The following is a 16,294-nucleotide window of genomic DNA, read 5'->3' on the forward strand; positions in this document are numbered from 1 at the left end:
CAGCATTGGCTGTAGCTCTCGTATAGTAAGCCTTTGGCATTTGGAAGAAATACATCCCAAGACCTTGTGAATCCCCAGTTTAGGAACTATAATAACATAACTCCTTTTAAAAGACACAGTAACACTTTACGCGGCCTCCCCAGACTCTTCGAGACTTACGTTTATCAAGTATGAAGTATTCAGAACCGGCAGAAGTCAACAGGCGACACTGAGTGAGTGAGACACACACTCGGCCGGGGGGGCGGGGGGTGGGGGTCGCTCCCCGCGTCCTCCCGGCCTCTGGCTCTGGATGGACGGGGAGGGCCTGTAGGTCCTGCTTCCTCCAGCCCCTCCTTTCCCTCAGGCTGGTGGTTTGTAAGTGGCTCGAGTCCTTTCCAGCAATTTACTTTCTGAAATGTGAAGTGCTGGGTACAGCCTAAATGGACTGGGCTGAAAGGGACCGTGCAGCGGTGGTTCTTCCTTGTGGGCTGGGGCCAGTTGCGGGGGTGGGAGCGGGGTTACAGTAGCCACTGCGTCCTGGAGTTTTTCCTTTGTGTTTGTAAACCAGGCTTATGTTTTTGAAATCTGGTTTTAGTTCGTGATGATCTTACCGTATCTGGATCAAATCTTTAAAAAATTACTTAATGTTACTGTTTCTTCTCTTGTGTGTAAATCAGTTACTTATTTTTAAAGGACTATCAATGACATATAGAACAGAACATGTGACACCAACCAAAATGTGTGGTGGCCGCTGTGACTCGTTTGTAAAATGAGCAGTGCTCAGCGCTCCCTCACTGTGGCGGTGACGAGCGCCTGTGGGCTGCAGGGCAGTGAAGTCGGCCCTTTGTTTTGCTCTGCTTTGCTGTAGCGGCTGACAGTTCAGGGATTGTCTGTGTGGCTTGCCCCATGTCGTCCTCCTGTGTGGCACCATTGTTTGACCGGACGTGGCCGTCCACGCCTCATGCCCCGGGGAGAGTTCTCGCAGCTGAGCTCAGCCCGCATTCCTCCTGCTGTGGAGGGAAGGCCATTCTTCCCTGAAGGCTGCCTGTGCACTCCGGGACCAGCCTTCGTGTGATGGGGCCCTGGCGGCTGGGCCGTGAGGTCTCATGGGGTCCTGCAGCAGCCAGAGTGTGCAGAAGTCGAGAAAGGGGAGACAGGTGATGGCTGGGGTGCACAGACGCGCTTACGTGCCCAGGGAGGGATGTGTGGCCCCTGGCAGAGTGGACGGTTGGCGTCAGCGTGACTCGCTGAGCAAGTCTTGGTCGTGTGTTTGTGGAAAAGCTAAGTGTAACTGTGATTGGGTGGGAGTATTAGAGACCTTGTCCGGAGCATGTATTTGAAGGTAATGTTTACATCTGGTGGTTGAAATTAACCAACTTAACTGTCTGAGTAAATGCAGTTGTTTGGAGAGGACTTCGGCTTGGTTTCTGACACGGTCTTTGGGAAGCTGTTGTATCTGCATGTCTGCTTAGTGCTGCGATTAAGGCACCGTCATCTTGTTCTGCCGGCACTCGGGACATTCCTCTGACGTCACCCAGGAGCTGTTCTTCTGTTTTCCACGTGTGCTGTAAGCACCGTTGCTCATAGTTCTTGATATTTGTAGTTAAGGCATGAAATCATGGTTTAACCTGCATTTTAACATTAGAAAAGGACTTTATGTCTTATGCATCTATGACACACTTAGTTTTCAGGTTTTTTGTTTTCAAGTACAGGGACTCGTTATACTTGGCTTGCCTCACATTATTTTCAAGGCTAAGATGTGGTTTAAAGTGTGATTCTCTGATGCATGGCCATGTCACACTGCACTCTGTCCACCAGTCCTCGGGCTCAGGGCCCAGGGAGCATTTCTTCAAAGGAGGGCATTGTCAGTGTAAGATCAGCGCCCACACTGCCCGACAAAGGAGCCCTCTCCCGGAGCCGCCCCTCCCGTCGTCCGTGAACAGCTCTATTCAGGGGGAAGCTGAGCGCAGTTCAGAGTGGAAGAGCCCGATTTTCCTCATCTCAGAGAGCGCGGTGCCGAGTTACTCAGGCAGGTTTGCACTTACTCATGGGTGACTGCGCACTCCTCAACGCAGGAAGCAGAAGCGAGCAGAGACTCATCCACGTTGCTTGTATTAATGCTGAAATCTCAAGTTAGTTTAATGATTACTTTTCTTAAATGTTCAAACATACTTTTTGGTTATCAAAAACCGGGGGTAGAACACTGAGCGTGTTCGATGTCTTTATTCTGTATAATTTCTTCTGTTAGATTAATTTCGGTTGACACGTTAGTTTTGGAAGAAAAGTAGCACATTTTAGTGCGTGCACTGAGTTTCTGATGACAGCAGGTACTGGCTGTCTCACGGGGGTGAAGGAGATAGTTGAGGAGGGGTTTCACCTTCTCCCGCAGCCCAGCTGGGGAAGGCAGCGGGTGCAGCGCGGCATCGGGTGAGGGCTCACCTTCTGGCTCTGCCGTTCAGTGGCCCTGTGGTTTTGGAGAATTCACTCAGCCACTCCATGCTCAGTCTTTCCCTCGGTAAGAGGAAAAGTTTCTCCGAGGGTTCAGGATACTGGCGAGGCCCTTTGCTCAGTGCCAGGAGTAGAGTCAGTGTCCATGATTCGTCTGCGGCAGCCCCACGCCCACGCCCAGGCCTGGCGCCTTCTCGCCTGCCTTCCCCCCCCCGCCCCGCCCCGCCCCGCCCCGCGCCCCCCATGAGGCACCTGCGCTCTGGGGCGATCAGTTATGGCAGGGGCCGTGTTGTAGGTCAGCCGTTTTGCACTTTGTATTTATCTCTCAACTTTTAGGAGTTGGTAACTATATTTGCTACATAATATAGAGTATCAGGAAACATTTTAATTTACGGTTGGTTTATAATAATTCTATTTTTTAGCACAGTAGTGACTATTTAAAGGTGGTTTTATGCTGGTAGACCTTTTAGTTTTTAATAAACGTGTGTAGGATGATCTGAGACTATCATATTCCCTAATGAAGCTCTGTAGTTCCCAGAAATTGATTTAGATTTACTAGATTACTAGTAAATGTCATCTTTTCAGTTGATACACTTTCTTGTGTCAGAATGCATAGGTTTTAAGGGTACAGTTTAGTGAGCTCTGACATGCGCATGTATCTGTGTAACAGCTGCCCAAATCACGGTAAAGAACTTGTCCACCACTCTAGAAATTTCTCATGCCCCTTTCCCCATTGTCATGCCCCACCCCCCTTTTGGTTTCTGCCGTCATGAACTAGTTTCGCCTATTCCTGGACTCACTGCAGATGGAAGATGCGTGAGGTCCTTTAGGTGGATGGCTTCTTTCGCACACCGCAGTGTCGTGGGGGCCCGTCCGTGCACCCATGCTCGTGGTTGTCCGTGGTTCCTTTGTGTCTAAACAGACTTGGCCTCACTTACCTGATGATGGAATTCATTCCAGCTTCATTCCCGGTATACCTGCGTCAGATGTGCGTGGCTGAAGGATGGCGTCAGTTGTGTGGCCTTAGTAATACTTCATCACGTGGATTTAGTAGTTGATAACCACCAGGAGTGACACTCTTACCAATCAGTATTACACGGAAGCAGCAACGTGAATTGAACGATGGTGATGAACTTTCCAAAGCGTGTACATCTTACTGTCAAATAGTGACTCCTTCCTCATTTATTGTAGGTGCTGCAGAACATTTTGGAAACAGAAAATGAGTATTCTAAAGAACTCCAGACTGTGCTTTCAGCCTATCTACGGCCACTGCAGACCAGTGAGAAGTAAGTTCGACGGTGACTGTGCTAACTGGAGTAGCCATCACCATGGCTGTCCCTTGTATTTTCAGAGAGTAGAGGCCGAGACGCTGAACCGAATTCAGTGACAGTTTGCCAGGGACATAGGCAGCGGGCTTACTGAGTGGAGGCGTGGTGGGGCGTTGGTGTGGGGGGGTGTGTGTGAGGAAAACCGTTCACATGTCTTCGCTGTTGCTTTCCTTGCTCTAGGTTGAGTTCGGCAAACACTTCACATTTAATGGGAAATCTAGAAGAGATATGTTCTTTCCAGCAGATGCTCGTACAGTCTTTAGAAGAGTGCACCAAGTGAGTAAGATGCTGGAAGCGGCGAAGTTCAGATTGACGTAACTGGTGTTAAAGGGTCAGATTTAGCTACAGGATCCCCGTTTCTGAAGATGGAGACTGGGTTACCGGGGCTCTCCTGGGCACATCAGCTCCTGTAGTAAAGCTGTGTTTTAGACCGTTTTCATGGTAGGGGTCTTTGAGGGAGGGATCTGCTGACCGCTCAGAGGAAGGAGTGGTGACTCCTCGGGCACCACTGGGGCCGGGGGTGGGAGAGCGACCCCTGAGGAGGAAGAGAGCTCGGCCTGTGAAAGGGCCTGCAGGGATGACCGCGTCCTCAAGGAGCTCTTGGTCTGGTGCCCAGACAGCTGGGGAAGGTTGTAGAAATAATTACAGACGGCAGCGTGGGAACGCTGTGAGGGGATGCTGAAGGCAGACTTTGGGGGAAGATAACCAGCACTGAGGGGTGAATGAGTAGGACTTAACCAGGCAGAGGCCAACACCAGCCCCTCCCCGGTTCTCTGACCCCAGCTGAGTGTGTGTAGTTCAGTCCACCTATGGTGCCACTGAGTCAGCCCGGACCCCGCCGCCCAAGGGCCCCATCCCTGAGACTGCCCCACTCAGGTGCCAGCTGCAGCGGGCGCTCACCCACCCACCTGCTGCCCGGCCGACCACACGTTTGGCGTCCTCTGACCAGTAATTTGCCGGATGACTCAGAACCCAGGAAGTTGCTTTACTCATGTGTACAGGATTGTTACGAGGGGACGGCTCAGGGACAGGAGATGGAAGAGACGCACTCCCCAGCCCCCAAGCCTGGAAGCTCTGGAGCCCCCGTCTGTAGGGGTTTTCATGGAGGTCTCGTTACATAGCTGCGAGTGGTCCACTCCGTCTCAGGCCCCTCTTCCCTCCCCAGGCCTGGGGTGCCCACCCTGCAGTCTCATGGCTGGTGCCCCCGGCAGCCGCCCCCACCCCGAAGCTGTCTGGGGCTTTAGCATGAATTGTTGTGGTTAAAGGGGCAGTTCTGGGTAACAGGCGCCCCCGGCACTCAGGAAGCTACAGGGTCTTAGGAGCTATGTGCCAGGAACGGGTGCAAAGACCAGCTGTGTTTGTGAGGGCGCTGCGGCGGGAGTCGGGGCCGAGCTGGGCGACCGCCAGAGAGCTCGAGCCCCCGGGCCCCCGGGCCCCCGGGCCCCCAGGCTGCAAGCTGCCCGTCATTCCCTTGTAGTGAGGACTGTCAACTCTGAGAAGAAGGGTCTGCGGTGCAGGGAGGAGGAAGCTCAAAACTGGGCAGATTTTGTTACTATGTTGTTAGAATTCTTTTCCACGTTTTGTAACTACCTGTTGTCTCCAGTTCCTGACTAGTAGCCGTTAGGTAGTGCTTTTGTGAGAATGTTACTAAAAGTGACCTTTACTCTTTCATGAAAGCTACTTGAAGTGGTATGTCCTTGTGGTTGGGTGTTCTAGAGTCAAGTGTGCTGCCTGCGGTCCCCGCGGCTTGTGGCGGCCCCTCGTGTCTGGGAGTTCGTGCGTTCGTTCGCTCTCCTGCCCCCGTCCCTCTTGGGTCACCCTACGCCCAGAACTGTTAGAGCTGGTGCTCTTTTCCCAAGCATTCGGTCCTGTAAGGGGTCGTGTTTCTTGTGGTAGCAGCTGCCCTGCCCTTAGGCTGACACCACCCTGTCTCAGGCCGGCCTCGCCTTCCCTGCGTGCTGCACGGACCTCCTGACCAGGCCTGACCTGCAGCTGACCCCTGCACATCCATCTCTCCATCAGCCTCTGGTCTGAGCTCTGCTCAGAAACTCTGGTGGCACCTGGTCATTCATGTATTTGTTCTCAGCTGTGTCTTACAGACTGGTCTTCGAGGCCCTTGTACAGGTCAGCTTGTCAGGGGAAGGCTGAGTTAGAAGGCAGTTCCCAAGTTGGGATAACCTGGGGGTCCCTCCTTCCCCTGCTGGCGCCTCAGCCCGGAAGAACCCTCCCTTTCTGCTGAGAGGCGTGATTTCCCACCGGGCTCTCCCTTCCCTTGGATCCACCTTCTTCCGCTTTTCCTCTTACCGAAGCCCCGCCTGTTCGCTCAGACCCGGGAGCACGGTCAGCCTCTGTTGATGCCGCCGGGCAGTAATGTGGGGACCCTGCGGGCTCAGTTGAGGATGGCCCGGTGTGTGAGGTTCCCCCAGCTCAGAGTCAGGCCCTGGCGTTGATCTGAGTCTTGCCTGTCAAGTCAGAGGCCGCTGGGCTGTAATCTGTCCCGGCAGCAGGAGCAGCTGTCTTACGGGGGAGAGCTGTTCAGCAGTTCTGGGCCTCGTCGAGCTCTTCCTGGGATTCACTCATTTTCACGCTAGGGAAGGAAAAGGGGCCCTTACGTGTCCCCTTTTACCTTCTGCTGTTGCTCTAACTGCAGAGACGGAGGCTGGACAGTTTGTGCCGCCCTGCCTGCTACCAGACCCTCGGTAACACCTCGCCTCTTATGAGGCCCTGTCTGATGATGTCCCTGTGAGACCACTGATTGATGGCATCTGATACTCTGCCTGCCGTCAGGCCACAGTGACCCCTCCTGTCGTCAGGGCAGTGACGAGACCACACCTGACGTCAGGCCAGTGCCGCCTGCACCTGTGTCAGGTCTTGCTGGAGGTGCGGCCCTGGGGTCCCGCTCTCACACAGAGGCTGGGCTTCACCACGCCTGCTTCCTCACTGCCCGAGGCAGGAAGTCTGGGCTTGGGCACAGGCCCTTGCATCTGGACGCTGGAGGGGAGGCAGCGGCAGGCGGGCGTCCGAGGCCGGCGCCTGCCCCCGGCTTCGTGGCAGAGCAGCCACAGCCTGATGCTCTGCCGCCCCGTCTGCATGGCGGTGACCCACAAGCTCGCTCGCGCGCATTCTCCGCGTTAGCAGTGGTGGGCTGCCCTGCTGTCGTGGCACTCAGGGTGCCTTCCCCTGTGCTGCGTGTCTCCAGGGTGCCGGAAGCTCAGCAGAGAGTCGGAGGCTGCTTTCTAAACCTGATGCCGCAGATGAAGACCCTGTACCTTGCATACTGCGCCAACCACCCGTCGGCAGTGAGCGTCCTCACGGAGCACAGGTGGGTCTCATGGAAGCGCGTCACCATCGAGAGGGCGGGCTGGCGGGCATCGCGGGGCCCCGTCCAGGGCAGCTGCTTCTGTGAAACACTACTGGAGGTGCGGTGCCGACAGTCACTTGTTCATTCAGTGAGGCTCGTTTTAATTACCGTCAAAGTTAGTGCCTGAGAAGTGCCGGTAAGAAGTCTCTTAACCCCTGATCAGCATTGTAATGGAAAAGGGTGTGTTGTGAAGTGTCCCCTGCAGCCTGCGGACCTCCGGCCGGGGGCTGGACCAGCTGGCGAGTATTTTGAAAGGTGGCAGCCGGCTGAGTCCAGCTCGGTGGAGAGAAATGAGCGAGTGAGACAAGTCAGATGTGCTGTGGGAGGGAGGGCCCCGCTACACTGAGGACTGGGTCTCATTGGAAGGCACCAGGGTGGAGACTGTTAGCTTTAACTTTTCACCCTGAAGCAGCACTGAAGCAGGGGAAGCAGTGTCCATTCGGGAACACGGCCATGTGTGTTTGCTGGGCCGCCCTGGGAAGGAGGGCGGACCAGCGGGGCAGGGGCCCTGTGGGTGTCAGAAAGCGCTGGACTGCTGTTTCTGCTTCTAGAAAGGCACACATTTGTATTAGTAAGTGTTGTAGAATATTTTTTCTGGTTTCTTTTGAAAAGAGCAGTTCAAGAAATTTTAAAGCCATAAATGAAAAACTATGTTAGCAGCATCAAGGTAAATGCCACTGTGCTTCTGATTTAAACATTTGACTTCAACTTACTCTTAACTAATGATTTTCGTTTCAAACTTAGAAGTTCCTTTGGTGAGCAGGCGCTGCTGAGCTGTTCGTAAATTGAGCTGAGGTTCCAGTGTAGCGTACCCCTGAGCGTGGCCGGGTCGTGTGGTCGTGGTGGGAGGGCCTCTGGGTCAGACAGACCCGGCCTGAGCCCTGTAGCCGCTGGGCCTCGGGGAGGTCGCATCTCTTCCCTGCTTTCAGCTCCCTCCTTGGGAGGCACCTGTGCAGAGGGTGTTGTAAGTGTGAGGCCGAACACGCGTGGTCCGGTCAGAGCGGAGAAGCTCAGTGAAGGCTCAGCAAATGTGGATGACTTCATTATCCTATCTGTGTGTTGCCCCTCCGACTCCGGGCGCTCGTGGTTTCTCAGAGCACTCAGATACTGAAGCATTAACATCTCTGGTGTCTCCATTTGCGTTAAAGCATCTCCAGTCCTGGAATGAAGCCAGCAGTCTCTGATGAAAGTCACAGTGATGGAAAGAAGGGAGATTAGGATACACGGTGACCACAGATCCAGAAAAACGCAAGGGACCCCCCCCCCCCCGCATCCTTGAGCTTTTCCTTGGCTTTCTGGAGGTGGGCTGTGTCGGCGTGTACCTTTCTCAGACCGTGAGGCACGTGTCCGGGCGTGCGCTTCAGCGCCTGTGCTCCTCGGAATGACACGTTACGTGGAAATTCCGCGTCAGTGAAGTGCAGGGATTTCATTTGTGTCTGAAGATTCTTCGGGGATGGTTGAAACAGCCGGGGTGGGGAGTGGTAAGCAACAAGTAGAAAGCTAGGGTCGAACTGCGGGACCTCTTGCTTTTTCTCTCCTCCCCCTTTCTGGTCGGGGACTGGTCCTCTGGGGTGGGTGGGCAGTTTGGGGGACGCGGAAGTGCAGACACGTCCTGAGGGTGACATTTAAAGCAGTTCAGGCTGCTGAAGTTGCCTAAGACGTTAAGGTTGCCAAGGAAGCGCTTGCAGGCATGTGCGGTTTGCCTGCCTTCCGTCGTTTTCCTCGGATGGCTGTTGGTGTCGTAGCTGAAACCCAGAATGCCAGGGAGCGAGCGCAGGTGCGTGCTGAGTGGGGACCCCGCGTCTCCTTCCCGTGGCGTGTCCCGGAGTGGGGAGGACGGCGGTCGCGCTCTGGGAGCGTGTGCCCAGGGGCAGGAGGCTGTCCGGGCAGCTCAGGGCCTGCCCCGTCAGCAAGTCAGACGCCCCTGCCCAAAGCGGGAGTCTGTGCAGTGAGGCAGGGCTGGCAGCCTCTGTCAGCATTGGCTACTTATTGTGGGATCTTAACCTGTAACCTCTTTCCTGCTTCCTCACACTTGCTGAAGTCTGAAGACTGTCACACTCGGGTGGATTAATCTGGTTTTTTGTTTGTTTGCTTGAACGTACTTTTTAAGGGTTGATCAAGTGTCGTGTTTTGCCTTATTTGCGGTCTCCTGGCCCCTGCACTGTGTTGGCTTGAGGTCTGTGTGTGAGCCTGGAGGGGGCACCTGTGGAATCACGGCAGGTGTGCTTCTGCGTTGTCACGCGGTGGTAGCCAGCCCGGGGGCCTGACTGCCTGTCTTGAGTGAGTTATGGTTCATAAGTCAGAGCGTAGGGCGAGGTTCACTCTCCCTGGCACGCTGGTGTCGCTCTTTGCTTGGCTCCGAGACGGCGCTTTTCGATGGTGTCATCTCAGTAAACACCCCGTGTTGGGGTTGCCAGCATCAGTAGAAATTAAGCTGAAAGGGCCTTTGTTTTGTCGAAAAAGCTGTAACCAGCTATTTCGCCTTGTTTTTTTATGGTGGCACTTTTTTTTAAAAACTGAAAAAAAATGGAACAAAATACAGTGGTCTATAAAGATTTATAAAAAGCTCTGTTTCCTTAACTGTGTACGTGTCTAGCATTGCAAAAGTGTCATGTTGATATTTATAGAAGTTACTTTTGCTTGCAGAAATTCCACATGGATATTTAGTTGTAAGGGATTTGGGGGGGAGTGATGAGTGTAATTTTCTTTGTTTTGTTAATTTTTTTCTGCCATAACTATATAGTTATGCAATTTCAGATATAATGTGGAAATATCAAAAATGACCCAAGGAATCTTTCAAGAGTTTGCTTGTGGTAGAAAAGGCCCCAATGGGATTATATTTAAAGGAGTCGAAATGTGCTGTTAGAACCATTAACTTCCATTTTTATGGGACTGTGCTTGATCAGTTGCTCAGCTCTTAGAGAAATGCCAGTAAAATATAAGTGTTCCCTGCTTAAATCCATCACTTCACCATTTCACGGTATGCACACGTCAGGGGCTGGAGGAGTGAGTAATGCAAGAGGTGGGCACTTGTGAATGAGCACACATAAGCGGCAGAGCGGGGTGGGAGGGGCCAACGGGCACGGGGTCCCGGGGCCGCACTTGGGTTGACTGGTGGGAATGGAGGCAGTGGCCTTCGCCCGCCGTCTCTTCTGCACAAATACACGGTGATCCGCGTCGCAGGCCCGGGTGGTGTTTGCGGAGACGCATGGAAGCTTCTGCTCTGATGCCTGGTGCAGGGCACGTGTCCAGGTGGGCTGCCTCCTTCCCTTCCTCCTCCTGACGGCCGCTCCTGTCTGTCTGTCTCCCTGTCCCTGAGCTCAGGGTAGATGGGCCAGGGGGCAGCCCTGAGGGTCAGACCTGGAGCACCTGCAGTTACCTGCCCATCTCTTGCGGGAGGAAGGGGAAAGGCAGGGAGATGGTCGAGTGTGTAACTGTGCAGACCGGCCCGTGGATGCCGCCCTGGTCAGCACCGGCTCGCCCGTGACAGAGTCCTAAAGCATCACTGAGCCTGGCTTCATCGTCCCCGCCCTGTGGTTTCCCAGGAAAGCCAGTCTTCGAGAGCACAGTTACATGCACAGAGACGTTGGGTCACGTGTCGTCTTTGCGAGCATGTGTCCACACGGGACCCTAGAGGTAGCCTGGCAGCCCTTGCAGTAACAGACCGCACCGGCACGCGGGCCGCCTCACAGGCAGCCTTCCTGCTGATGGGGATGAGAACGTGTTTATTGTATGTGTTGAGTTGCTGTAACTAGGATTTTGTGGAAAATTTCCCTTTTTATAATTTGCTCTGATTTGGTAATATCACCCGAGTATGTACATACATTTATTAAAACAGTAAATTTTTTGAAAGAAATATGTGTATATGTGTAGGTGGGTGGGTGGGTGGGTGGGTAGGTGGGCGGGCAGCAGGGGCTGTTGGCCACGTTGTTGCTGTGTTGTCGCGCAGCCTGGAGCCGCCCTCTGGCATCAGGGGCAGGGCGCCCCCTCCCCGGCCAGACGCCGAGCCTCCCTCCACCCGAGCCCAGGCAGGAGCAGTCTGCACTGGGGGCTGGCGCGCTCCAGACTGCAAGGCTCGTTTCCCAGCCACTCACTAGTTTTCAACCTGGTATTTGAGATCTTGTGTCTCTAAGTCGATCTAGTTAAGTAGAGTGCCTTCAGCAGAACCACTGCAGTCAGCTGGGGTCAGAGGCAGGTCAGAGGTGAGGGGTCAGAGGTGGGGGGTCAGGCAGGGGGTGGGGAGGTCAGGCGGTGGAGGGGTGGGGGGTCAGAGGTAGGGGGCGCCCGCTGCGTTGCTCACAGCCCCACGGGAAGTCATTTTAGGTTGAACTGTAGGAACGGCCAGTCACCCCTGAACCAGCCGTCTCCCATGGTCTGGCCTGCGCACCTTACGTATTTCCACCAGGAGCCCTCCCTGTGGCTGCTGTGCCCAGGGTGCTTGGGCAGGGGGCCAGGTGAGCGGGGCGGGGGTCGAGGAGTGAGGCGGACTCAGGACCTGCCCCAGGGGCGGCGGGCTCAGCGGTTCTTCGGAACTTGGGGGTTTATTTTACGGCTCCATTTGTGCTGCTCCTCCCAGTAGGTGACGAGGGTCCGAGGCTGTGTGCCTCCCCACGTCCCAGCCTACATGCAGGGTTACCTAGCAAACCAGGCGTTCTCTGTCGTGCACACATGGATTTGCTCTTGGTGGGGGCGTTAACATGAGCCTCCTGGGGTCTCCCCTTTGGGGTTAGAAACAACCAGCACGTGGTCGGCTTTGAAAGCTGTAGTCTCCGAGATGTCCAAGCCCCCACTGCAGTCCACGGACCCGGTGTTGGGGGGTAGGGGCTTGTCCCTCTGAATGCTTACAGTGGCCTCCAAGATGTCCAAGCCCCCACTGCAGTCCACGGACCCGGGGTTGGGGGGTAGGGGCGTGTCCCTCTGAATGCTAACGGTGGCCTCTTCTCTCCCCTCGCTGCCTGTGGCAGTGAGGAGTTGGGAGAGTTCATGGAGATGAAGGGCGCCAGCAGCCCGGGCATCCTCGTGCTGACCACCGGCCTCAGCAAGCCGTTCATGCGTCTGGACAAGTACCCTGCGCTGCTCAAGGAGCTGGAGAGACACATGGAGGTACCCCCGAGCCGCTGCCATGGGTTTCCAGAGTGGTTTTGCTGAGTACCACACGGTTTTCCCTGGCCCAGCTCTGAGGGTGGCTGTGTGCCCCTTTGTCTCCTGCCTCATCCACCCCTGCTGGTAGAGGGACTTCCAAACCTGGGAAATGTTAAGCTGAGTTATAAACAGCACTGGAGTCCTCCGGGAACAGCCGTCTGTATGTGTCAAGTGCGTGAGTTGTTGAGCAACAGTAGTAAAAGATTCTACTGATGATAAATATTTACCGTGCTCTCTGCCAGCGACTGTGGGCCTGGGAGACAGCTGGGGTTGGGTTACTGGCTTGCCTAGGGTGCAGCGAGCTTTCTCCCAAAAGGCAGGCCATCTGGTTTCCTTCATGGCTGCTCACCTCTGCCCTTCTGTGACGAGTGGGTGTGGGGGTGCCAGCTTTTCCAGATTACTGTCCATCAGCCCCATGACTCTCTTGAAGACTGACAGATGGTCCTCTAATGCAGAGAAGAATCGGGCAGGTTACATGTTGAAAATACTGGGAAGGTTTGAGCTAGTCCACAGAGTGCCTTTCTAAGAAAGACCTTTTCACTATGAGAGCTAACGGTGTGCTTCTTTTGTTTAAAGGATTATCATCCAGATAGACAAGACATTCAGAAATCTATGACCGCCTTCAAAAACCTTTCCGTAAGTGATGAAGCATGTTGTTTTAAGTTTTCTTTTTCCCTCAGACATTATTATGGCAAATGAAGGCAGAAAATTAGTTTTGTCACCTCAAGTTAGATGATGAAAATTTACTTGTGAAGTAGAACCTGGGTTCACTCGGGAATGAAAACAGCTTTGTAGTAGTTATTCCGTGGCTGCAAACTCTCATGCTTTCCTGGACTGTGGACACCAGACAAATGGGATGATAATTGTTTAAGTTTTGAAACAGTGCCATAGCTACTTAGGAATGGCTTAGAACATGTTTTTAACCACCACCCTGTGTCTTTAGTGACACAGTGTGGAGTGGGGTCCCGGCGGGTCTTTTCATCTGTTGTCATCTGTCTTCCTGACAGTGTTTTCTGCAACACATGCCTTATTTATAGCACAAGTGGTGCTGACCCTTCTCAGTCTTCTCTGTTGGCATTCACTCATAGATCAGAAAATACTTTTCTTGTCCAGTCCACGTTTCTTCTGACAGTGGCAAGATGTGCTCTGGTTTCTGCATAGTGTCTGTCCTTCCAGAGCTGTTCGTGTGTGTTGTCTCTCTTGACTTGATTCCGTGCCTGTGAGTCACACAAGTTGCTCAGTAGGTTACCTGTCTTGAGAAGAGGTAAGACACAAAGCAGTGTGGCCAGCACACAAGATTCCACAAGTCCTGGTCTCCTGCTTTACCAGCGCCGTCCTGTGCTTCTCAGGCCCAGTGCCAGGAGGTGCGGAAGCGGAAAGAACTGGAGCTGCAGATCCTGACGGAGGCCATCCGGAGCTGGGAGGGGGACGACATCAAGACCCTGGGCAGCGTCATTTACATGTCCCAGGTCCTGATTCAGTGTGCCGGGAGCGAGGTATGCTGGGGCACGGGGACACGAGGCACCTGCCCCTGTGCTGGCCGAGCTTTGCTCTCACGCCCCTCTCTGACTTGCGTTCCTGAAGCCATTCAGAGCCTGGGACAAAAATTGAGTTAAGAGCCAAACATAACTTGTATTAGATGTAATTTGTTTTCTAAATGCTTTTTAGGATTCCTCAGCCACAGTCAAAACTGTAAATTCTGTAGAATGTTACGTTTTCATGCTCATGTTTTAGCAAAGTTTAAAGGAAGGTCAAATGATGATGACATTTAACGGGTCTGAAACCAGATCTTTGTGACAGTAGCCCCACGCCGTGCAAACTGAGCAGTTTGTGCCTCACTATTCCTGGGAGTTACATGTTAATTGGGTCAATAGGCAAGTACCTCTTTTTGCGTTTTATTCCATCCTTGAGGAGAATAATTACTGCGATCAAAATATGCTAATGACGCATTTTCAAACATGAGACTCTTAGGCTGGTCAGAAAGCTGAAACTTAACTCTCAAGGCACATTCCTTCCTGCCTGTCAAAGTTTAAAGTGATGCTCCCTCTCTGGGTTCCGTCGGTTCAGAAGAACTTACGACGGCGTCCTGGTCCGCTGCCCTGATCAAATGCCCAGGTCTTTCACATAATCTGGGTAAAGTCTACAGGATGGATGGAAGCAACATTGAGCTGGCGTGTTGTGGTTTTAGGCTGGTGCCAGGATCTGTCAGTGGACTGAGACTGATTTCAGCGTTAGGGTCCACCTGGACCCCTGCTCCCACTGAAATTTTATAGGATCTTTTCCTCCATTTTCTGTCACCCACAGAAAGAAAACTTTAGACTAATTTGGAGTTAATGGCAGAGCTGAACTCCTTAACCAAATTTTATAAAAAGAGATTACATGATCTGTGTGTGAGTCTAAGAATTTATCATAAGTTTGTTTCCATTTAATTTAGATAATAAAATTTGGTAGAGAGAAATATCTAAACAGGAATTATGGTATAATGTTTCATCAGGCCTAATATAAATATTTGTTGTCACACTTGTAAATGTGTTTTTTATAAAATTATTTGAATTTGTTTGTTCTCTTACATCAGGAAAAGAATGAAAGATACCTTCTACTCTTCCCAAATATTTTGCTAATGTTGTCTGCCAGTCCTAGGATGAGTGGTTTTATCTATCAGGTAAAATCCATTTTAAATTTGTTTGTTGTGAATCTGAAAATCATTTCCAGGCTTGCTTTGAATCTTCGAGTTAAATACCCCGCCTGTCCGTGTGTCACGTGCCGTGTTACACGTGTGGTGTCACGTTCAAGTACGTTCGTGCCACTCCCGCCTGTGTTTCGATGTGACCGCGAATTGACCCTTGTGTTAATCCGAAGCGAAAAGAGAAGGAAACAGGTGACAGTCGTAGAGCTAGCCCTGCGGACACAGACTGCGGAGGGGCAAGGCCAGCTCGATCCCCACCTGCAGCAGGGCCTGCAGTCGCCCCTTCTTCCCCGGCGGCTGGTGGGGCTGGCCTGAGCGCGGCCCGATGGTGCGAGCAGTGCACGGCCGAGGGTCAGCGCGCAGACGCCAGGTGGTGTGAGCGGTGGCCGGTGATCATTTACCCTTTTCTAATTTTAATCATTTTTCCTGTTTTCGTTGAGAAGATGCGCGAGCTGATTTTAGAAGGAAGTGCAACGGAAGATCTTCGTCTAGGCTAATTTAAAATGTGGCATTAAGTGCCTTACATTTTCTCTGCGCGTCTCGCCGGTGCTTCTGGCAAGTCTGCTCCTTTTTCCTGTGTTGTTATAGAAGCCACTGCCTTTCCCATCGAGTCTTCAAGGCCTGATGAGGCCCAGGTGCTGGTTGACCAGCCAGCCGCCACACTTGCTGTGGCGCCTCGTCTGCATCATCCCCGACGGGAGCGCTCGTGGGTCCTGAGTCCAGAGGGCCCGTGCTTGCTGGTACTTGCCTGGAAAGCTGTGCTGCCCGAGAGGCTCTGTCCTCACTCAGTTACTCCGGAAGGGCCTCCAGTACTGACAGGGCAGCCCCTGTGACACGTGGGCGGGCCCAGAGAGGGGCCTCTCAGTCTGTGAGACCGACCTGGGTCCCGCCAGCCGGCAGCTCCTGCTGCCTCGGTGACCCCGGAGAGCGAAATGCGGAGGCCTTTCCAGGTGGTGCTCCCTGCCTTTCTGCTCTGCACCCCGGGAGGCTGAGCCAGGGCCCTGCTGACCGAGGGAACCGAGGGTGCCAGCTGGGGCAGGCCCAGGCCCCTCGTGCCATGGGCAGGGCCCTGTTTCCCACCCGGCGCACAGTTTCCTGGGCAGTTTCTCTCCAGTGCTGTGACACATGGTCCATGTGTTGCCAGCATTCTTTCTGGCCTTAAAGGACATCAGAGAGCACTGAACCCAGCCACGACTGCACACCCTGTCCTCTGGTGGTGCTGCTGCTGGGTCACACGCAGTCACGCAGCTCTGTTCTCTGTAGGGTCACCTCTGTGCCTCAGGGCTCCTGGGGAGGCGTATGCAGTGTCCCGCATCTGACCACAGCGGGCCAGCTGCTGTCCGTTGTCCC

At 53.5% G+C, this 16,294-nt stretch overlaps 1 protein-coding gene across 16 annotated transcripts in view; it reads left to right on the forward strand.

Annotated features, from left to right (window-relative positions):
- ARHGEF7 (Rho guanine nucleotide exchange factor 7) overlaps positions 1-16,294 on the forward strand; it is a 101,701-nt gene that overhangs the window by 63,897 nt on the left and 21,510 nt on the right. For all 16 annotated transcript variants that reach the window (XM_072976540.1, XM_072976542.1, XM_072976535.1 and 13 more), the window contains 7 exons: positions 3,619-3,713; positions 3,936-4,031; positions 6,955-7,077; positions 12,081-12,219; positions 12,835-12,894; positions 13,608-13,754; positions 14,834-14,920. In XM_072976540.1, coding sequence (XP_072832641.1) covers positions 3,619-3,713; positions 3,936-4,031; positions 6,955-7,077; positions 12,081-12,219; positions 12,835-12,894; positions 13,608-13,754; positions 14,834-14,920 — 747 coding nt within the window. The remainder of the gene's footprint in view (positions 1-3,618; positions 3,714-3,935; positions 4,032-6,954; positions 7,078-12,080; positions 12,220-12,834; positions 12,895-13,607; positions 13,755-14,833; positions 14,921-16,294) is intronic.

Source organism: Vicugna pacos, chromosome 14 (assembly GCF_048564905.1).
Source record: "Vicugna pacos chromosome 14, VicPac4, whole genome shotgun sequence".
NCBI lineage: Eukaryota > Metazoa > Chordata > Mammalia > Artiodactyla > Camelidae > Vicugna > Vicugna pacos.